This window comes from Melanerpes formicivorus, unplaced genomic scaffold (genome assembly GCF_026170545.1).
Source record: "Melanerpes formicivorus ecotype bairdi unplaced genomic scaffold, bMelFor1.0.p_v2 SCAF_78, whole genome shotgun sequence".
Classification (NCBI taxonomy): domain Eukaryota; kingdom Metazoa; phylum Chordata; class Aves; order Piciformes; family Picidae; genus Melanerpes; species Melanerpes formicivorus.
Window position 1 is genome coordinate 78381 of NW_027142430.1, and position 22205 is coordinate 100585.

General features: G+C 50.7%; 1 protein-coding gene across 5 annotated transcripts in view; it reads right to left on the reverse strand.

The window, feature by feature from the left end:
- The window catches only part of IFT80 (intraflagellar transport 80), an 81073-nt gene that overhangs the window by 7054 nt on the left and 51814 nt on the right, over window positions 1-22205 (reverse strand). For all 5 annotated transcript variants that reach the window (XM_068164283.1, XM_068164282.1, XM_068164281.1 and 2 more), the window contains 10 exons: window positions 21597-21715; window positions 20565-20639; window positions 19068-19231; window positions 15441-15505; window positions 13767-13902; window positions 11739-11886; window positions 9727-9898; window positions 4610-4699; window positions 4342-4514; window positions 1908-2031 (listed from right to left, as the gene is read on the reverse strand). In XM_068164283.1, coding sequence (XP_068020384.1) covers window positions 1908-2031; window positions 4342-4514; window positions 4610-4699; window positions 9727-9898; window positions 11739-11886; window positions 13767-13902; window positions 15441-15505; window positions 19068-19231; window positions 20565-20639; window positions 21597-21715 — 1266 coding nt within the window. The remainder of the gene's footprint in view (window positions 1-1907; window positions 2032-4341; window positions 4515-4609; window positions 4700-9726; window positions 9899-11738; window positions 11887-13766; window positions 13903-15440; window positions 15506-19067; window positions 19232-20564; window positions 20640-21596; window positions 21716-22205) is intronic.

The window sequence follows — 22205 nt, forward strand, 5'->3', positions numbered from 1 at the left end:
GCAGCAGAGAAGAGGGAAAAATCTCCTTATTTAAGCCTGAGCTTTAGGAAGGCTTTTAGGAAGGTTTTCTTCCAGAAGGAGGACCACCACCACCACATCTTGCCTCTTCTTTTCCATGCTCTTAGTACTTCTTTCTAAATTTGTCTGACTGCACAGAGAATTTAGCTGCCACTGTAGCCAGTACAGAGTCACAGATGGCACTGGGTTAGAAGGGACCCTCAAAGGTCTGCAGGGACACCTCCAACTAAATCAGGCTGCCCAGGCCCACAGCAAGTCTGACTTTGAATGTCCTGGGCAACCTGTTCCAGTATTTCACCACCATCATTGTGAAGAACTTCTTTAGCCTTAAACTATACCTCAAAATCCACTTCATTACATAGGTTTCCCCTTAGGTTGATGTCCAGCACATAAGACCTCCAGAACTTTGAGGAGTGCAGATGCAGGCTGGAGATTAGAAGAATTTTTGACAGTGAGGGCAGGGACACACTGGCACAGGTTGCCCAGGGAGGCTGTGGAGGTCTCCTCCCTGGAGGTGTTCAGGGCCAGGTTGGATGAGGCCTTGAGCAGCCTGGGCTGGTGGGAGGTGTCCCTGCCCATGGCAGGGGGCTGGAACTGGATGATCCAGAAAGTCCCTTCCAAACCAACACAGTCTATGAATCCATGAACCTGGACGTGGAAGAGGACTTTTTCATTCCAGGAAACTTCTGCAGTCTGAAAACCAAGTTTGAAGGCTGAGTGTAGCACAAAATGAGCTCTGCTCACACCTTGGCACTGACAAGCTGCTACTGCTTAGCAACCCCTCCAGAAACTGTAGTTTTCTAGATGGTTTAAAGACAGCACTGTCTAAAGAGCCTCTGTCAGAAGCACAAGGGGATTGAGATGATGTTTGCTCAGTAATGGCTCTGAAGTGTGTAGAAGACAACCCTGCAGCACAGCAGCCCACACTGCTGCATGAGAAGAGGGCTGGGGATCTGCTGCCTCATGGAGAGGTTGGCTACTGGGCAGATTTTTATTCTTCTTTAGGGAATGAAACATCCTTAGAAGTGCTAAAAGCTAATGAATGGCTAGAAACTGAGCTCTACTGGAAGTGTAATGAGCACTGTCCAGTTAAAGCATCTGAGCTAACAGCAACAGCTTGGATGTACTTCCTGAGCCATCAGACGAAAGGCTCTTGTAGAGCTGTGAAAGGCTGCTGGATTGCATTGACCTGCTGCTGCTGCTGGAGAGGCTTTCCAGAGGTTTGATTCAATTGTGTGTTAACTCTTTATCATATTTGGCAGAATGGTTTGTAGGTCACTCAACCTCTACCTGGGGAGCAAAACTAGAAATGGGGAGATTCAGATTGGATGTTAGGAAGAAGTTGTTGCCCATGAGGGTGGTGAGAGCCTGGCACAGGTTGCCCAGGGAGGTGGTGGAAGCCTCCTGCCTGGAGGTGTTTGCAGCTAGGCTGGCTGTGGCTGTGAGCAACCTGCTGTAGTGTGAGGTGTCCCTGCTCATGGCAGGGGGCTGGAAGTAGATGATTTTTTAGGTCTTTACTGATGCCTGACTCAATCCCCTCCTCCAGATCATCAATGAAGATGTTAAAGAGGATGGGGCCCAGCACTGATCCCTGGGGCACACCACTGGGGCCTGGCTGCCAGCTGGCTGTGGCACCATTCACCACCACTCTCTGGGCTCAGCCTCCAGCCAGTTCCTAACCCAGCTCAGAGTGTTGCTGTCCAAGCTAGGGGCTGACAGCTTGGCCAGCAGTTTGCTGTGGGGGATGGTGTCAAAGGCCTTGCTGCAGTCCAGGCAGACCACATCCACAGCCTGCCCCACATCCACCAGGCAGTCACCTGGGCATAGAAGGAGATCAGGTTGGATGAAGCTGACCTAAAGCTGCAGGAATACCTGGGAGGAATACTTACACCTTCTGCATACTGCAAAAACCTTCTGTTGGTTTCTGTTTTCCCAAAGTCCTGCAGGAACTTCTGTCGGTAAGCCAGCACCGTGTCAACGTGTGTCTTGTGCTTCACTGCTAGCTCCAGAGCCCTGCAACACAACAGAAAAGGGTTTGTCAGGCTCTGGAAGTGCTCTGGCACAACTTCAGTCACCATGGCTTTGCCAAATGACATGCTGAGAAGTGTTTGGGCTGCAAGCAAAGATCCCTACACTATGGTGCCAAGCAGTATCAGTCACAGGGGGTTAAAAGTAGCTAGCAGAGGAGACTGTCTCCTTGATGACTGTGCTCTGAAAACACCCAGGCATTGACAGCCTCATCACATGGCTGGAGTCTGACAGGAGGAGACTGCTTAGTTCAAGGGAATAGGATGGGATGGGATGGGATGGAATGGAATGGAATGGAATGGAATGGAATGGAATGGGATGGGATGGAATGGAATGGAATGGAATGGAATGGAATGGAATGGAATGGAATGGAATGGAATGGAATGGAATGGAATGGAATGGAATGGAATAGAATAGAATTCACCAGGTTGGAAAAGACCTTTGAGATCATCAAACCCAGGTAGCCAAGAAGGCCAAGGGCATCCTAGCCTGCATCAGGAAGAGTGTGGCCAGCAGGAGCAGGGAAGTCATTGTGCCCTGTGCTCAGCACTGCTGAGGCCACACCTTGAGGCCAGGCTGGATGAGGCCTTGAGCAACCTGGGCTGGTGGGAGGTGTCCCTGCCCATGGCAGGGGTGTAGGAATTAGATGATCTTGAAGGTCCCTTCCAACCCAACCCATTCTGTGAGCACTTCTATTTGACAGCTGCTGGTTTCAGCTGACACATCTGAGGCAACTTAACAACCCCTCCCCAGATCTGGGGGGGGAGCCAAACCAACATTTTGCCCCCAGTGCTGTAAGTGGGAAATGACTGTTCAATAGCCTGCCAGCTTCTGCTAGAAAATGTGGGGGTTTGTTTGAAAGGAGAAATTCCTCCTTTGTTTTCTCAGGCCTCATTCATAGCTCAGCCACCTACACAGGGCTGGAAGCCTGAATTGCCACGTCTCTATTTTTAGCAACAAGCCATTTCGAAACAGCTTTAATTCTTTGAGGGTCACCCACAGTTTGAGGGATCACCAAGGGCTTCACTGTGGATGAAAAAGCAGAATGTTATTTGAAAATGCTTCCAAGCATGTTTTGCACTTTGGTCACAGGATATTTCTGTCTTCTCAACAGGGCAGGAAATAAAAGGTTACTCCTCTGGTTATTCACCGAATGGTTGGAAGGGAGCTCAGAGCTCATCTGCTCCAAGTTCCCCACTATGCCCAGGGACACCTCTCAGCTACACTCAGCTGCTCAAAGCCTCAGCCAGCCTGGCCTCAAACACCCCCAGCAAGGAGGCAGCCACAGCCTCCCTGGCCAGCCTGGGCCACACTCTCACCACCCTCACAAGCAACAACTTCTGCCTCAGCTCCACTCTCACCCTGCTCTGCCTCAGCTTCAAACCATTCCCCCTTGGCCGGGCTCCAGACCCCCTCAGCAAAAGTCTCTCTGCAGCCTTCCTGCAGGATGCCTTCAGGTCCTGGCAGGCAGCTCTGAGGTGCCCCTGGAGCCTTCTCCTCTGCAGGCTGAACACCCCCAGCTCCCTCAGCCTGTGCTCCCAGCAGAGCTGCTCCAGCCCTCGGATCATCTTTGTGGCCTCCTCTGGTCAGCACAGGTCACCCTCAAGTGCCCCTCAAGGGATTGCAGCCCATGGATGGCATCTTCAGCAGCAAGCTGAGGGCTGCCCAGGCTCAAGCCTCTTCTTCCCTGGCTGCTGTACCAGCAGGACTCTCTCCCTTCTGCCTTCCACCCCCATCCCTGTCTTCCTCACTCCAGCTCCATAATCCAGCTCCTGAATCCGCTTCCCATCTGCTGCTGAGCTCAGGCTGGGACTTGCCCAGGGCCTGCCCCCAGCATCAGTGGTGCCAGTGGTGCCATCCTTGCCCTCAGGGCTTGGCTTCCAAGGTTGCTCTAGGCTGTGATTTACTTCCTCTTTGGGCAATCACAGACAGGAAATTAGTCATCTCAGCCTCTTCAACAAACCAAGTGGTGTCCCTGCCCATGGCAAGGGGGTTGGAAGGAGATGATCTTTAAGGTCCCATCCAACCCAAACCATTCTATCAATCTATGAATGTATGAACTGAACTAAGTAACTTAGAGCTTAAGACTTTATAAGCATGCAACAGGTTGCCCAGGGAGGTTGTGGATGCCCCATCCCTGGAGATGTCCAAGGCCAGGCTGGGTGAGGCCTTGAGCCACCTGGGCTAGCAGGAGGTGTCCCTGCCCATGGCAGGGGGGTTGGAATTAGGTCTTTGAGGTCTCCCCTCCAACCCAACTCATTGTATGAGCCCATGGTGTGTTGGCAGAAGTGCTACCTATCCCAGTTGTAAAGGGTAATGTTGACTTGAATAGCTTGGTAGATGAGGCCAGCTTGAAGAAGGAGGGTTTCAGCTTCCTGGGTGTTTCCACTGAAGAGCAGTATATGAGCCATCCTGGACTCTTTTGATGGAAGATCTTTGATGAAGTTGATGTACTGAACCTTGTCAATCTGTTGATGAGATGTAAAACAGTTCAATTAAGAGGGAACCAATCAGCAAAGTGAGTACTGCAAGGATTTGATGGGCAGTGACAGCATTTCCTTACCTCCCCAATGGCTGCATAGGCAATCTCTGCTGTAGCCATGTCTTTGTTGGCAACTGCCATAGCAGCCAAGCATGCCCACAGAGTTTGATCCTGCAAATGAAACCAAAGGCAGTTCCTAAACCTTCAGCTATTTACTATCATGCTAAAAATGACTGCTCAAAGGCAGCATACAGGTCCTGAAAATGATGCAGAACACCACTGTGCTTCTCAGTGTGCCACTTCTGGCACCGTGCTCAAGGTCTCTGATTAGGATGTCACTAATTCATTCTTTCTCTGAGCCCCTCATAAGGATCTTGATGTGATCAGCTGAGGATCAGCATCTCAGCCAGCAATGAACTCTTGCCAAGGCATCACCTTATGACTAAGGACAAGGAGCAATGGATGGAAACTGCAGCACAGGAGGTTCCAGCTCAACATGAGGAGCAGGCTGCCCAGAGAAGTTGTGGAGTCTCCTTCTCTGGAGCCTTTCCAGCGCTGTCTGGATGTGTTCCTGTGTGACCTGTGCTGGGTTCTCTGGCCCTGCTCTGGCAGGAGGATTGGATTTGATGATCTGCAAAGGTCCCTTCCAACCCCTAACATCCTGTGAGCCTGTGACCAGCTGCCCCCTCTACTCTGCCCTTGTGTGAGGGATTTGCTGGAGAGGGTAGAGCAAAGGGCTACCAAGGTGATTAGAGAACTGAAACAGCTCTCTTGTGAAGAAAGGCTGAGGGACAGTCAAGAAGTTCCTCCTTGTGTTGAGGTAGAACTTCCTGTGCTGGAGTTTCCATCCACTGCCTCTTGTCCTGTCTCAGGGCACAACTGAGCAGAGCCTGTCCCTGTCCCTTCCTTCCTGACCCCCAGCCCTCAGCTATTGATAAGACATTGATCAGATCCCCTCTCAGTCTTCTCTTCTCCAGACTGAACAGCCTCATTCTCATTCCAACCATTCCTTAATTCTGCCAAGGCTGCTGCTAAGCCATGTCCCTCAGCACCACATCTCTGTGCCTCTGGAACACCTCCAGGGATGGGGATTCAACCAGCTTCCCGGGCATCCTTCACGAGTCCTTGAGAACTCTTTCAGTCATGAAAGACAAAGTGCTCAAGGCAAGACTTGCTGTGCTGGCTCTCAGTTTACCCTGATGTAAGGGGATTCCAGGGCACCCCTCAACCCAAGCATCAGAAATGGTGAAAAAGAAAGGATTTTCAGTGGGCTGCCCAGGGAGGTGGTGGAATCACCAACACTGGAGGTGTTTAGGAAGAGCCTGGATGAGGCCCTTGGTGCCATGGTTGAGCTGATTGGATGGTGTTGGATGATAGGTTGGACTCAATGATCTCCAAGGTCTTTTCCAACCTGGTTGATTCTATTCTATTCTAATTTAGGATGTTTTAGATAAAAGCTTTGGTTTGCCATCAGTGGAGAAGTCTTCAAAGAAGTCCTCACAAAATGGTGTTTTATGATCGGTGGAGGAGGAGAAGTCTTCAAAGACTGAGACTCATAGATTCATAGAATGGACTGGGTTTGAAGGGACCCTGAAGATCAGCCAGTTCCAACCCTCTGTCATGAGCAGGGACACCTCTTGAACCTGTTTAGACAAGGGCAACAAAGCTGGGGAGAGGCCTCGAGCATAGCCCTGTGAGGAGAGGCTGAGGGAGCTGGGGTTGTTTAGCCTGGAGAGGAGGAGACTCAGGGGAGACCTTCTTGCTCTCTGCAACTCCCTGAAGGGAGGTTGTAGCCAGGTGGGGGTTGGTCTCTTCTGCCAGGCAGCCAGCATCAGAACAAGAGGACACAGTCTCAAGCTGTGCCAGGGGAGGTTTAGGCTGGAGGTGAGGAGAAAGTTCTTCCCAGAGAGAGTTGTTAGCCACTGGAATGTGCTGCCCAGGGAGGTGCTGGAGTCACTGTCCCTGGAGGTGTTCAAGAGGGGATTGATTGTGGCACTTGGAGCCATGGTTTAGTTGTCAGGAGGTGTTGGGTGACAGGTTGGACTTGATGATCTCTGAGGTCTTCTTCAACCTTATTGATTCTATGACTCTCTGATTCTCACTGGCCCAGGCTGCTCAAGGCCTCATCCAACCTGGCCTTGAACACCTAAGTTACCAGAGCTGGATGCTTAAAATCAGATGATGTGAATATTCCTCACTCTGAAAACACTCTGGCATAGTTTTTTTTCCTTGAGAGACAAACCTCCCCTGCTTGTTAAGAGATGAGGAAGAGCTCATTAAAACAAAAGGAGAGTGAAGAACCATGTCAAACACCTCAGGATTTCACCAACCAACCCCCAAACAATGCCTAGTGCTCTGCCTTAGAAGCAGAACTGAAGTCCTTTGGGGTGACTCTGCTCCTAAGAATGAGAATGAATGAAAAGTTTGACCCCCCAAAATCCTTGAATACCTTCATACTGCTCAGAAAGAAGTGACAGAATGAACATCCCCACCCAGTACAGATGGTGTGAGATGATGCACTGAGGTGACTCAAGCTAACATAAGATTGGATCTGACCTCCAAAACCCCAGCTCCCACTGCCAGACACAGGAAGCAAAGGCCACTGTTAAAGGGATAACTAACACATGGCAAAGCAGTAGACAGCCCTGCTCCTCTGAGTGTGCAGTGATTTAACACTGCAAACCCCAAAGGATTTGAAAGACACATCCAAGGTCATGATAGGAAAGTGCTGAACTCTGCTGGGCCCCATCCTGTTCAATATCTTTATTGATGATCTGGAGGAGGGGATGGAGTCCATCATCAGTAAATTTGCAGATGACACCAAGCTGGGGGCAGGAATTGATCTGTCAGAGGGTAGGAGAGCCCTGCAGAGGGACCTGGACAGGCTGGACAGATGGGCAGAGTCCAAGGGCAGGAGACTGAACACATCCAAGTGCCAGGTTCTGCACATTGACCACAACAACCCCAGGCAGTGCTACAGGCTGGGGTCAGAGTGGCTGAGAGCAGCCAGGCAGAAAGGGACCTGGGGGTACTGGTGGACAGCAGCTGAACAGGAGCCAGCAGTGTGCCCAGGGGGCCAAGAGGGCCAAGGGCATCCTGGCCTGCATCAGGAAGAGTGTGGCCAGCAGGAGCAGGGAGGTCATTGTGCCCTGTGCTCAGCACTGCTGAGGCCACACCTTGAGTCCTGTGTCCAGTTCTGGGCTCCTCAGGTTAGGAAAGATGTTGAGCTGCTGGAAGGTGTCCAGAGAAGGGCAACAAAGCTGGGGAGGGGTCTGGAGCACAGCCCTGTGAGGAGAGGCTGAGGGAGGTGGGGTTGCTTAGCCTGGAGAAGAGGAGGCTCAGGGGAGACCTTCTTGCTCTCTGCAACTCCCTGAAGGGAGGTTGTAGCCAGGTGGGGGTTGGTCTCTTCTGCCAGGCAGCCAGCAGCAGAACAAGAGGACACAGTCTCAAGCTGTGCCAGGGGAGGTTTAGGCTGATGTTAGGAAGAAGTTCTTCACAAAAAGAGATTGGCCATTGGGATGTGCTGCCCAGGGAGGTGGTGGAGTCATCATCTCTGTTTAAGAAGAGCCTGGATGAGGCCCTTGGTGCCATGGTTTAGTTGATCAGATGGTGTTGGGTGATAGATTGGACTTGATGATCTCTGAGGTCTTTTCCAACCTGCTGAATTCTATTCTACTCCAGGCCAGTCTAGTCTATTTTGATTCCAATGATTTTCTAGGAGTTAAGAGGGGAAAGGAAGCAGAGTTTGGGGAGGGATTTTAGTTTGTTTCTTTTCAAGGCTACCAGACTCACCTCACCTGGTGCTGTTGCCTAAATACAAAACAAATGAAAGCAAAGGGGGGAAAATCAAAAACCAAAACCAAATGAAATAAAACATGGAAGGGAAAAAATATCTAAGCAACTATTGGAGATGCAAATAATTTTTAGTCTAGTCCTAAAAAACAATAGGCTTATTCCTAAGTGCTGGGAGGACCCAGGTTAAATCCCTCTGAGCTTTGGTGTCAATATAAATAATCAGAGTTGTGGTCAACAGCTCAATGGCCAAATGGAGAGCAGTGACAAGTATTGGGGTCAGTGCTGTTTAACTTCTCTGTCAGCTATATAGAGAGTGGGATGGAGGCACCCTCAGCAAGTTTGAGAAGACACCAAGCTGTGTGATGTGGTTGACACACTGGAAGGAAGGGATCCATCCAGAAGCACTGGGGCAGGCTGCAGAGGTGAGCCCAAACCAACCTCATGAAGTTCAACAAGGCCAAGGGCAAGGTCCTGCACCTGGGTCAGGGCAATCCCAAGCACAAATCCAGGCTGGGTGAGGAGAGGCTGGAAAAGAGGAGAAGGCCTTGGGGGTGTCAGATGGTGACAAACTCCCCAGGAGCCAGCAGTGGTCCCTGGCAGCCCAGCAGGCAGCTGTGTGCTGAGCTGCAGCCAGAGCAGGGAGAGCAGCAGCACAGGGAGGGGATTCTGCCCCTCTGCTCTGCTCTGCTCAGCCCCCACCTGCAGCACTGCCTCCAGCTCTGGGGCCCCCAGCACAAGAAGGACCTGGAGCTGCTGGAGAGGCTCCAGAGGAGGCCATGAGGATGATCAGAGGGCTGGAGAACCTCCCCTATGAGGACAGGCTGAGAGAGCTGGGACTATTCAGCATGGAGAAGGCTCCAGGAAGACCTCAGAGCAGCCTTCCAGCACCTGAAAGGGTTCCAGGAGAGCTGGGGAGGGACTTGTGACAAAGGCTGGGAGTGACAGGATGAGGGGTAATGGATTGAAGCTGGGAGAGGGGAGACTGAGACTGGAGATGAGGAAGAGATTCTTTGCAGTGAGGGTGGGGAGACACTGGCACAGGTTGCCCAGGGAGGCTGTGGATGTGCCCTCCCTGGAGGTGTTCAAGGCCTGGTTGGATGAAGGCCTTGAGCAACCTGGGCTAGTGGGAGGTGTCCCTGCCCATGGCAGGGGGTTTGGAACTGGATGATCTTCAAGGTCCCTTCCAACCCAAACCATTCTGTGATTTTATGAACCAGGTGGAAGCAAACTCCTGAAATGCAGTGTAGTTACAAAAAAATGTAGCCCCAAAACAATCAGCCATAATGCAGGTGGATGTTGTGGAGCTGTAAGAAGTGATTTGCAACTACCACTACTAAAGTCACACTTGAGAATAGGAACTAGAGTGCAGGGGTGTCTGAATGCTCCCAGTCATCAGCAGTTACCTTGATGAAGCGACACAACCTGACAGCATCTTCCCATTTGGAACCAGAGACATACTCGTGGAGAATGGCAGGGTAAGGTGAAACACTGAGGTGAACAAGGGCACCATCTGCTCTTCTGATTGTGATGAGATTGCCCACAAAATGCACAATCTGGGGATTCCTGCTAAATTCACTGGCGGGGAGAGACAAAAGAAAGTTAATCTTCGCTTCTTGCTGAGTGAAAAAAAGAGTATTGGGGAGAGAAACACAGCTTTGTTTGAGCTGCAATATGATTGAAGCTGGTTTCAGAGGATATAAAGAGCTAAGCACCTCATTATTCAGCACTTACAGCCAGCAGGTAATGTTAGAATCACAGGATTGTCAGGCTTGGAAGGGACCTCAAGGCTCAGCCAGTTCCAAGCCCCCTGCCATGGGCAGGGACACCTCACACTACAGCAGGTTGCTCACAGCCACAGCCAGCCTGGCTGCAAACACCTCCAGGCAGGAGGCTTCCACCACCTCCCTGGGCAACCTGTGCCAGGCTCTCACCACCCTCATGGGTAACAACTTCTTCCTCACAGCCAAGCTGAATATCCCCACTTCTAGTTTTGTTCCATTCCCCCCAGTCCTATCACTCCCTGACACCCTCAAATCTCTCCCCAGCTTTCTTGGAGCCCCCTGCAGATCCTGGAAGGCCACAAGAAGGTCTCCTGGGAGCCTTCTCCTCTTATCTAAGAATAGCATCACCGTTATGCACATTCACTGCCTGGAAGGCAAATAAATGCAAACTGTCCCCAGCCCAGGAATCCCCAACACAAGGAGAGACATGGACCTGATGGAGGAGGTCCAGAGGAGGCCACCAAGATGACCAGAGGGCTGGAGATTCTCTGCTATAGGGACAGGCTGAGAGAGTTGGGGCTGTTCAGTCTGCAGAAGAGAAGGCACCAGGGAAGCCTTAGAGCTGCACTTCAATATCTGAAGGGGAACTCCAGGCAGGCTGGGGAGGGACAGTTCAGAAGGGGCTGTGGGGATAGGACGAAGGACTACGGTTTGAAACTGAAGCAGGGCAGAGTCAGGTTGGACAGCAGGAGGATGTTCTGCACAGTGAGGGTGGGGAGACACTGGAACAGGCTGCCCAGTGATGTGGTTGAGGCCCCATCTCTTTGGACATTCAAGGTCAGACTTGCTGTGTCCCTGGGCAGCTTGATCTAGTTGGAGGTGTCCCTGCTGACTGCAGGGGTTGGACAAGATGCCCTTGGAGGCTCCCTTCCAACCCAGAGCAATCTGTGACTCTGTGATGTTCAAATACATGTTTCAGTATAAGCTATTTGGGATCCCATAACTCTCAGAATGCAATAATCCATTTGGGCATTGTTTGTGAACAATTCCACGCTACAAAGTGTGGAATGGAATGAAATGTGTGAGGCTAGAAATATTCACAGATTTACAGACTGCACTGGGCTGGAAGGGACCCTCAAAAGGGACCTTGTCCAAGCCCACTGCACCCTGCAGGGCCACCTCCTGCTAGATCCAGGCTGCCCAGGACCACAGCAAGTCTGCTGGGGGGTCCCAACCACATGCCTGGGCAGCCTGTTCCAGTATTTTACCCTTCTCATTGTAAAGAGTTTCTTCCTAATGTCCAAAAGGTGAAGGTGAAGGTCACCTCTGGTCCATCCTTTATTGTTTACAAACAACTCAGACACTATTTCAAAAGCTATGATTAAAACAACTCCCTCCCCCTCCCCCCCCTTTTGTTTGCATCCAGATATTGCTCTCCTTTTTAAACTGCATCTCATTATTTCAAGGCCAAATTTTCTCATATAACATAAACCACTCTTTCCTGGACGATCTTTTAAGGTCCCTTCCAACCCAACCCATTCTATGATTCCTCCTTAACCAGTCAAGAAAGAGTAACCTAAAGAAAAACAAAACCCAACTCTAGAAGTTGGCTTCAAGTGCCCAACTCAACATCATCCTTCCAGAAAGGAGTGGAGTGGTTCAAATCCCTCACCATACCACTTGGAACCATTTACCTTCCATCCTTTTCATACAGAGTTTTTGGCAGGAGGTCTTTATCCACATAGACTGTGTTGGGGTAGTACCAGACTGTGAAATGAGCATCTTGAATGCCACAGAGGATGTTAGATGTGTCATTCCAGGCCAAAGTTTGAACCATTGCACCTTGACATGAAGAGAAGAACATGCATTTGCACAGGGAACCTCAGGAACAAGGAACATTTCTCTATCTGTAGGGAATGGGTAATTATCAGACATTCTCAGTTCCTTTCAGAAGGCCTGGGTAAACCTGGTTTGTAAGGACTGGGTCCAGTGCTGGCCTCTACAGTTCAAGAGAGACAGGGAACTACTGAAGAGAGTTAGGCAGAGGCTCCAAAGATGCTGAGGGGCCTGAAGCATCTCTGTGAGGAGAAAAGGCTGAGAGAGTCTTAAGATTCTGCCCAGGGAGGTGGTGGAGTCCCCATCCCTGGAGGTGTTCAAGAGGGGACTGGATGTGGCACTTGGTGCCATGGTCTAGTCATGAGGTCTGTGGTGACAGGTTGGACTCGATGATCTTTGAGGTCTCTTCCAACCTTGGTGATTCTGTGATTTTAAGGTTCCAGATGTATTTGGATATTCAGGTAGATCCTGAACTGATGAATGTTTTCTAAACTGCCCCTCCCCTGACCCATACTCTGTCACACACTTCTGAAGACACAACACTTCAGATCTCTTTATTGGTATAAAACCTGCTTTAACATCTTCCTAAGTGTCTGTGAAGTTCAACAAGGGTCCTGCAGCTGGGCAGGAACAGCCTCCTGCAGCAGTGCAGCTGAGGGGAGATCTGCTGGAGAGCAGCTCCACAGAGAAGGACCTGGGAGTGCTGGAGCTGTGGGGGGCAAGAGGCTGGGGCCAGGCTCTGCTCAGTGGTGCCCAGGGACAGCACAAGGGGCAGTGGGCACAAAGTGGACTCCAGGAGGTTCCATGTGAAGAGGAAGAGAAAGTTGTTTGGTGTGAGGGTGCTGGAGGCCTGGAGCAGGCTGCCCAGAGAGGTTGTGGAGTCTCCTTGTGTGGAGAGCTTCCAACCCCCCCTGGGCATTGTGCTGCTGGGCAAGCTGCTGTGGGTGCCCTGCTGGAGCAGGGGGTTGGACTGGGTGACCTCCAGAGGTCCCTTCCAAGCCCCCTTCACTGCTGGGGTTCAATGATCTTAAAAGCTTTCAATCAAATTCAGCTCTTTTTGAAAGAAAGTTCTTTTCAGAAGAGTGTTTTTTGGACTTAGCTTTGAGACTGGAGATCAAAATGAACAGAATGGTCAGACTGCACCTTCCTGAGTCTGCCTACAGCACTTAAACTTCCAACTAAAAACATGATGAACTTAAGAGCTTGCACTGGCAAGAGAACATGTAGCAAAGATTCTGCATTGAAGAATTCATCCTTCTCCAATATCTTCATTGCTTGCTCCAGAATGGAGGAGGCTCAGGGGAGACCTTCTTGCTCTCTGTAACTCCCTGAAGAGAGGCTGTAGCCAGGTGGGGGTTGGTCTCTTCTCCCAGGCAGCCAGCATCAGAACAAGAGGACACAGTCTCAAGCTGTGCCAGGGGAGGTTTAGGCTGGAGGTGAGGAGAAAGTTCTTCACTGAGAGAGAGACTGGCCACTGGGATGTGCTGGAGTGGTGGAGTCCCCATCCCTGGAGGTGTTCAAGAGGAGATTGGATGTGGCACTTGGAGCTATGGTTTAGTTGTCAGGAGGTGTCAGGTATTAGGTGACAGGTTGGACTTGATGATCTCTGAGGTCTTTTCTAAGCTGGTTGATTCTGTGATTCTATGAAAGCAGCGCTTAAAAGTTAAACAACATGCAACTGATACAAAAGTTATCAGGATTTAGACAAAATGCACTAAAATTGGGGTGTTTTTTTCCCCACTATCTAATGAAACCCACATTTATTTATTTCTAGTTGTATTTCACTATCAAATCAAAGGCAAAAGGTTGTCTCTTGTGCAAAGAGACCAAGTGACACAGTCTGCTTCTCAGCACCCAGTTCCACTTCACTGTGATTGTTTCCTTACCTATTTTGACAATCTTCTGCTCTTTCCCAAACCTCTTGACTGAAGTGATGTAAAGATCTCTGTTCTTATCAATCAAAGCTATTTTTCTTTCACTTGTAAGCCCCCTCTGGTCCAAAGCAATTTCCACAATCTCTGTCTGCAAAGGTAAAGAAAAACCAAAAGAGAAGAGCTGCTTTTTGCTTTGGGGGATTCCTAGCACAGCAAAGGTGAGGCTCAACCAAGTGAATGCTTCCTGTAAAGCAAGGCACAAAGCCCTTGAAAACTGGATGGTCAAAGAGACTTTGTGTGATGATGCATTCCATGAGCTGAGTTTCATGCAGATAGAACTGAAATGGCAACAGAGATGAGCTGGCCAGTTCAGGAGTCAACCACAGAAATGCAGTGGCAGTCCCAAAGCAAAAGCTGCTTTAAAGCTGGCTGTTTACTCCTCCCTCCAAAGCAGCTGCCTCATTTTGCCTTTGATGTGCACCAGAAGGGTGAAGGGAAGTAAACTGCAGATCAGGCAATGTTTTTTGCAATGAAACCAGTCAAAGCTCAGGCTGAACAGAGACAATTTTTCCCTGATGTTCTTTGCTTCAGTGCCAAGAGGCTGGCATTGATAACTGATCAATAAAAGCTGATCAGTTTTACTGCACAACAAAATTATTTAACTGGAGTTTCAAACTCTTACATGCATGCAAAACACACCAGGAACTGACCACCACTGTCCCGCTCTGAGCTGGCCCAGCAGCAGCTCTGCTCAGGCTGGGAGTGCCCAGCTCAGGCTCTGCTCACTCAGGCACTTGCTGAAGCTCAGGGCAGCTTGGCACAGCCAGGGGCTGCTGCTAGCAGGGAGAAGCTGAGGGGCAGAGCTCCTGCCAAGGCCTGGGGGGCACAGAGCCTCTGCCTCAGACTTGCTGCTCTGCACACCAAGGGCACTGCCACAGCTCTGCCCCACCTTGGGGGGCAGGAAGGGAGAGGGGGCAGCTGTGGGCAGGAGCAGACAGCAGAGGGGAGCCTCAAGTGTCCCTCAAGGGATTGCAGCCCATGGATGGCATCTTCAGCAGCAAGCTGAGGGCTGCCCAGGCTCAAGCCTCTTCTTCCCTGGCTGCTGTCCCAGCAGGACTCTCTCCCTTCTGCCTTCCATCCCCAGCCCTGTCTTCCTCACTCCAGCTCCAGAATCCAGCTCCTGAATCCGCTTCCCATCTGCTGCTGAGCCCAGGCTGGGACTTGCCCAGGGCCTGCCCCCAGCAGCAGTGGTGCCAGTGGTGCCATCCTTGCCCTCAGGGCTTGGCTTCCATCTTGCTTTGTGTCTCTGTGTCTCTATCCCATGGCATTGTTCTTCTTCCCATCCCAGCTGGGTTAGTTTCTTCCCCAGCCCATCAGCCTCCCTCCCTTCTTCCCTTTCTCTTCCCTTAGGGAAGGCAGAGGGGCTCCTACAGAGCCTCTGGCACTCAGCTGGTGGCCAGCCCTGCCCAGACCCTTGAGAGCAACCTAGAGCATATTCTTTTGTACATCAACACTGCATAAAGAACCTGGTTTTGGTAATTTTCTAACAGACAGCCAGAGCTGTCAAGCTCCTCTCTATTGAGACTGCCAACTTTTAATGAATTATTAAACCCATTATGGAGCAAGCCTGTAATTGATTCCTGAGCTCAGTGTTATCATAAAGAGACATTACCTCCTTTGCCTTACCTTATGAGTTAGGGGCTTTCCATCACCCAGGGGCTTTCCAGATAAAGCTTCAAATATGTAGATAACTGAAGAAGAAAAAAAATCAAAATGATCTGGTTTACAGACTTTTCAATCAGTTCCATTAAGCTCCATTAAGCTAGATTCATCAGTGAGGGACTGCAGCACTGCCCTATGAGGAGAGGCTGAGAGCCCAAGGGCTTTTTAGTCTGGAGAAGAGAAAACTGAGAAGGGATTTAATAGATGTTTATAAATATCTGAGGGCTGGGGGTCAGGAGGGAGGGGACAGGCTCTGCTCACTTGCTCCCTGGGACAGGACAAGGGCCAATGGAAATAAACTGCAGCACAGGAGGTTCCAGCTCAACATGAGGAGGAACTTCTTCACTGTGAGTGTCACAGAGTCTTGGAGCAGGCTGCCCAGAGAGGTTGTGGAGTCTCCTTCTCTGGAGCCTTTCCAGCCCTGTCTGGATGTGTTCCTGTGTGACCTGTGCTGGGTTCTCTGCTCCTGCTCTGGCAGGGGGCTTGGACTGGGAGATCTCCAGAGGTCCCTTCCAACCCCTAACATCCTGTGAGCCTGTAAGAGTTTCACTCTGGAAAAGAGAATTAATTTTACACTTGGGAAGCTATCACAGAGTGGTTTGGGCTGGAAGAACATCCAGCTGGATTCTGTGGTCTCAGTGCACCCTCACAGGTTATTACCTGAGCAAAGCAATTCCAAGCTGCTCCTCAGAACAAGAGGACACAATCTCAAGCTGCGCCAGGGGAGGTTTAGGCTGGATGTTAGGAAGAAGTTCTTCACAGAAAGAGAGATTGGCCACTGGGATGGACTGCCTAGGAGTCACCATCACTGGAGGTGTTTAGGAAGAGACTGGATGGGGTGCTTGGTACCATGGTTTAGCTGATTAGATGGTGCTGGGTGATAGGTTGGACTGGATAATCTCGAAGGTCTCTTCCAACCTGGTTAATTCTATTCTATTCTATTCTATTCTATTCTATTCTATTCTATTCTATTCTATTCTATTCTACTCTACTCTACTCTACTCTATTCTGAATGCATGACACACAACCTCAGATGAACATCCAGACTGGCTCCAAAGGATGGCAATGTTAAGGTGTTCATGCTGCTGTGCTTTGCTTTCGTTTGAATCATAGAATACAATCACAGAATCAACCAGGTTGGGAAAGACCTCAGAGATCAAGTCCAACCTCTGACCTAATACCTAACACCTCCTCACAACTAAACCATGGCACCAAGTGCCACATCCAATCCCCTCTTGAACACCTCCAGGGATGGTGACTCCACCACCTCCCTGGACAGTACATTCCAATAGGCAATTGCTCTTTCTGGAAAGAACTTTCTCCTCACCTCCAGCCTAAACCTCCCCTGGCACAGCTTGAGACTGTGTCCTCTTGTTCTGGTGCTGGGTGCCTGGGAGAAGAGATCAACTCCCACCTGGCTACAACCTCCCTTCAGGGAGTTGTAGAGGGCAATGAGGTCTCCCCTGAGCCTCCTCTTCTCCAGGCTAAACAATCCCAGCTCCCTCAGCCTCTCCTCATACGGTTTGTGCTTGAGACCTCTCCCCAGCCTTGATGCCCTTCTCGGAATAGAATAGAATAGAATAGAATAGAATAGACCAGATCAGATTGGAAGAGACCTTCAAGATCATCGTGTCCAACCCATCAACCAATCCAACACCACCTAAACAACTAACCCATGGCACCACGCACCCCATCACGTCTCCTCCTGAACACCTCCAGTGATGGTGACTCCACCACCTCCCCAGGCAGCCCATTCCACTGGGCAATCACTCTCTCTTTTTGTGAAGAACTTCTTCCTAACATCCAGCCTAAACGTCCTCTGGCTCAGCCTGAGACTGTGTCCTCTTGTTCTGCTGCTGGGTGCCTGGGAGAAGAGACCAACCCCCACCTGTCTACAACCTCCCTTCAGGTAGTTGTAGAGAGCAAGAAGCTTTCCCCTGAGTCTCCTCCTCTCCAGGCTAAGCAACCCCAGCTCCCTCAGTCTCTCCTCATAGGGCTTGTGTTCCAAACCCCTCACCAACTTGGTTGCCCTTCTCTGGACACGTTCCAGCAAGGACACAGGATGTTGGGCTTGAGGCCAGTGCTCACACCGACAGAACTCAAACCCCAGCCCCTGTAAGAGCAGGTGTTCAGATAGCACTGCTTGAGTTTGCAAGGGAGGGAAAGAGAGGGGCTTGCACAAGGCTTGCTCTTGGCAGCTGGGTGAGGAGTTGCTCGTGAGACCCACTGGGTTTCTCACTTCTAGGCATGAAATGTATTTTGGTCTAGCTCTACAAGGCCATTTTCCTGCTACTCTGCTAGCTTTAGGAAGTGAGATTAGGAGAGGTCTAAAGCAAGTCACTGTACTTAATTTACAAGTAAAACTGATTAACTTTGCAGGTTTAGGGTACTTGGGTTTGTGGGTTGGGCTTTTCTTCTCCCTGCTTGAACAAATTCCTCTTTTTACTCATTTACATCTTTCACTTTGCAGTCGTTTAGAACCCCCACTCTCTCTCTTCAATATGTGTGACTTAACAACAGAAACAAAGGCCATTCCCTCCCTTTGAGGAAGGGCACAGTGACTGTGTTTGTCTTTCAACACAAAGAATCCAACCCATGTGGGCAGGGAAAGAGCATCCACCCCCTTGCTTGGGAAGGTGAGGCATAGTGGTGTCACCTCGGTGATGCCAAGGGATTGCAGAATGGCAGTATGGGAAGGTTTGGATGGGACCTCTTGGAGATCATCCAGTCCAGCTCTTCTGCTAAAGCAGGGGCACCCACAGCAGCTTGCCCAGATTTTGGGTTGAAAGCAGCTCTGAAGAAAGAGGCTTGGGCATGTTGATTGATGAGCAGCAACCCAGGAGCCAGCAGTGCCCTCCTGCAGCCCAGCAGGCAGCTGTGTGCTGGGCTGCAGCCAGAGCAGTGTGGGCAGCAGGGCAGCAGAGGGTATTCTGCCCGTGGACTCTGCTCTACTCAGACCTCACCTCCAATCCTGCCTCCAGTTCTGGTGTTCCCCCTGGACCTGTCTCCAGACCCCCTCAGCAAAAGTCTCTCTGCAGCCTTCCTGCAGGATGCCTTCAGGTCCTGGCAGGCAGCTCTGAGGTGCCCCTGGAGCCTTCTCCTCTGCAGGCTGCACACCCCCAGCTCCCTCAGCCTGTGCTCCCAGCAGAGCTGCTCCAGCCCTGGGATCATCTCCGTGGCCTCCTCTGGACTCTCTCCAGCAGCTCTGTGTCCTCCTTCTGCTGGGGACACCAGACCTGGAGGCAGGATTGGAGGTGAGGTCTGAGCAGAGCAGAGTCCAGGGGCAGAATCCCCTCTCCTGCCCTGCTGCCCACACTGCTCTGGCTGCAGCCCAGCACACAGCTGCCTGCTGGGCTGCAGGAGGACACCGCTGGCTCCTGGGGAGCTGCTCAGCACCCAACACCCCCAAGGCTGTTTCTTCAGAGCTGCTCTCAACCCACTCTGCACCCAGCCTGGATCTGTGCCTGGGGTTGGCCCGGTCCAGATGCAGGAGCTTGCACTTTGCATTGTAGTGAAAATGATTAATGATGGAATGATAATAATAACAATGACTTGTTAGCAAAGATGGAACTTCCAAAATGCAGAACTTACCCTTTTCATCAGCTTTGTCTCTTACTGCTAAAGTATCATTACTCAGAGATACTGTCTGGGCATTTAAAACATCTGCTCTCATCCCAGGAAATTTTGGAGAGGAAATTAATCTTCCTTCATAGGAATATAAATAAAGTCCACCACCATCCACCAGCAGAAAATGCCTATAAAAAAAACCCCAAAAACAAACACCAAGAAAGTAAATCACTGAACTGAGGGGAAAAAGATAGTGATTTCTTGCAAGCAGAAACAGAAATAAGTAAGCAAAATGAAACTGTTTCTTTTTAGCTCCATACCTGGCAAGGCTGCTAATAAAAACTGGGGAGACTAAAGAGAATAGTTTGGTTCAAGAAAGCAACATAAAACATCCAACCCACCAGATGTTGATGTCAGAAGATCTCCTTTCTCCCATACATAAGGGGATAAATATATACAGTACATGGAAAGAGCCATCACCAGCATCACATGGCAAATGGAGCAGCTGAACTGTCACACACACCTTAGCAAGAGCAGTGACCTTTTGCCTACTTCAGTATCACAGAACCACAGAATGGTAGGGGTTGGAAGGGACCTCCAGAGATCATCCAGCCCAAGCCCCCTGCCAGAGCAGCATCACCCAGGGGAGGCTGCACAGCAATGCATCCAGGTGGGGTTGGAATCTCCCCAGAGAAGGAGACTCCACAACCTCTCTGGGCAGCCTGCTCCAGGGCTCTGTCACCCTCACCATACAGAAGTGTCTCCTCATGTTGAGGTGGAACCTCCTGGGTTCCAGCTTGTCCCCACTGTTCCTTGTCCTATCTCTGGGCACCACCAAGAAGAGCCTGGGACCTTCATCCTGACCCCCAGCCCTTGGCTATTGATAGACATTGATCAGATCCCTCTCAGCCTTCTCTTCTCTAGACTAAACAGCTCCAGGGCTCTCAGTCTCTCTTCACACCAGAGATGTTCCAGTCCCTCACTCATCCTTGTAGCCTCTGCTGGACTCTATCCAGCAGGTGCCTGTCTCTCTTGAACCGGGGAGCCCAGAACTGGACACAGTATCCCAGGTGTGCTCTCACCAAGGCAGAGCAGAGGGGGAGGAGAACCTTCCTACATCTGCTGGACATGCAGCTCTTAAGAATTGTTTTGGTTGGAAGGGACATCCAAAGGTCACCCAGTCCAAACACCTGCAGTCATCAGGGACATCCTCCACTAGTTCAGGTTGCTCAGGGTCCTGCCAAGCCTCACTTTGAATATCTCCAGGGATCAGGCCTTAACCACCTCCCTGGGCAACCTATTGCAGTGTTCTAGCACCCTCATGGTGCAGAACTTGTTCCTCACATCCAATCTCAATCTGCTCTCCTCTCATTTCAACCCATTGCCCCTGGTGCTGTCACTGCAGGCCTATGGGAACAGTCCCTCTGCAGCCTTCTTGTAGGCCCCCATTCAGGTACTGCAATAAAGTTTTAGGAAGTGCATGTTCTTCTCTCCTGGAGAACACTCCAAGAAGTGAGTTACCTTTCTGCTTGTAGAATCAAACTAACTGTCCCTTCCTTCAGGTCAAAGATCAGTGGTGTGTTCCAGTTCTTTGTACTGAAAAAAAAACCCACAATCATTCATTAAAACCATTCAATCTTCACACACAGGAGGCTGAAATCACTAAGTAATGAGCTGGCCTCCAGCTCTTCACCTGGGTGAAGTCCCTGTGCTATGTGTCCTCTTACAGGCTGTGTTACTGTCCAGTCTTAGTCATCTCACCCAATATTCAAAGTGCCTGACATTGAATATCACCAGGGATGGGGCCTCAACTACCTCCCTGGGCAACCTGTTCCACCACCCTCATGGTGCAGAACTTCTTCCTCACATCCCATCTCAATCTGCTCTTCTCTAACTTCAAACCACTGCCCCTGGTCCTGTCACTGCAGGCCTTTGCAAACTGTCCCTCTGCAGGGAATCAGAGAGGTTGGAGAAGATCTCCAAGATCCAATTCTTTCAAGATCAAATGATTCCAACCATGTCAGCATCACATCTACATGGCTTTGTGAACACTTCCAGTGATGTTGACTCTACCACTGCCCTGAGCAGCCTGGCCAAGGGCTTGATAACCCTTTCCATGAACATACTGTTCCTTGTGCCCAACCTGAACCTACCCTGGTACTGATTGAGGCCATTTCCTCTTCTCCTGTCCCTTGTTCCTTGGGAGAAGAGATAAACCCCAACCCAGTTCCCACCTCCTCTCAGGGAGTCATAGAGAGCCAGAAGGTCTCCCCTCAGATTCCTTTTCTCCAGACTAAAACACCCCCAGCTCCCTCAGCTGCTCCTCACCAGCCCTGTTCTGCAGACCCTTCCCCATCTTGTTTGCCCTTCTCTGGACCTGCTCCAACCCCTTGATGTCCTTTTTGGTGTGACTGGCCCAAAACTAGCATGCTGGATCCTACAGCCTGTTGCACTTAGTCAATTAAAATCTGAACCCCTGTACTGCCAGTCCAGCTCCTGCTTCTCAGAAGATTCAGACGAGCCTGGGGAGCTGCAGCAGCCTGTGTTACTTACGAGAAGACATAACACTGAAGAGAAGTGGAGACAACCAAATGGCCATAGTTCAAAGAGGCTTTAATGACCCTGTCTCGGAATTCCAGCACATCCACTGCATTGTTCAGGACGTTGTGCACCTGAGCAGAAGCAAAAACAGGCTGAATGAAACAACAGGAGCTGCAGCTGCACCTACAGCTCCACCAAGGGCAAGTCCTGCCTGACAAACCTGGTGGCCTCCTGTGACAAGGTCACAACATCAAGAGATGAAGGCTGAGCAACTGAGGTCACTGAGCTGGAGCTGAGTAAAGCCTTCGGCACTGTCCCACACCACAGCCTGGGCTCCAGGCTGGGGCAGGAGGGGTTCCATGGATGGAGCATTCAGTGCATACAGAACTGGCTTGAGGCCTGCACCCAAAGGGTGGCTGGCAGTGGGTCCATGGCCAGGTGGAGGCCAGGGACAAGTGGAGTCCCTCAGGGATCAGTCCTGGGACCAGGCTGGGTTAACATCTCTGCTGGTGCCATGGAGAGTGGCACTGAGTGCACCCTCAGCAGGGTTGCTGATGACACCAAGCTGTGTGGTGCAGCAGACAGCTGGAGGGAAGGGATCCATCCAGAGGGACGTGGACA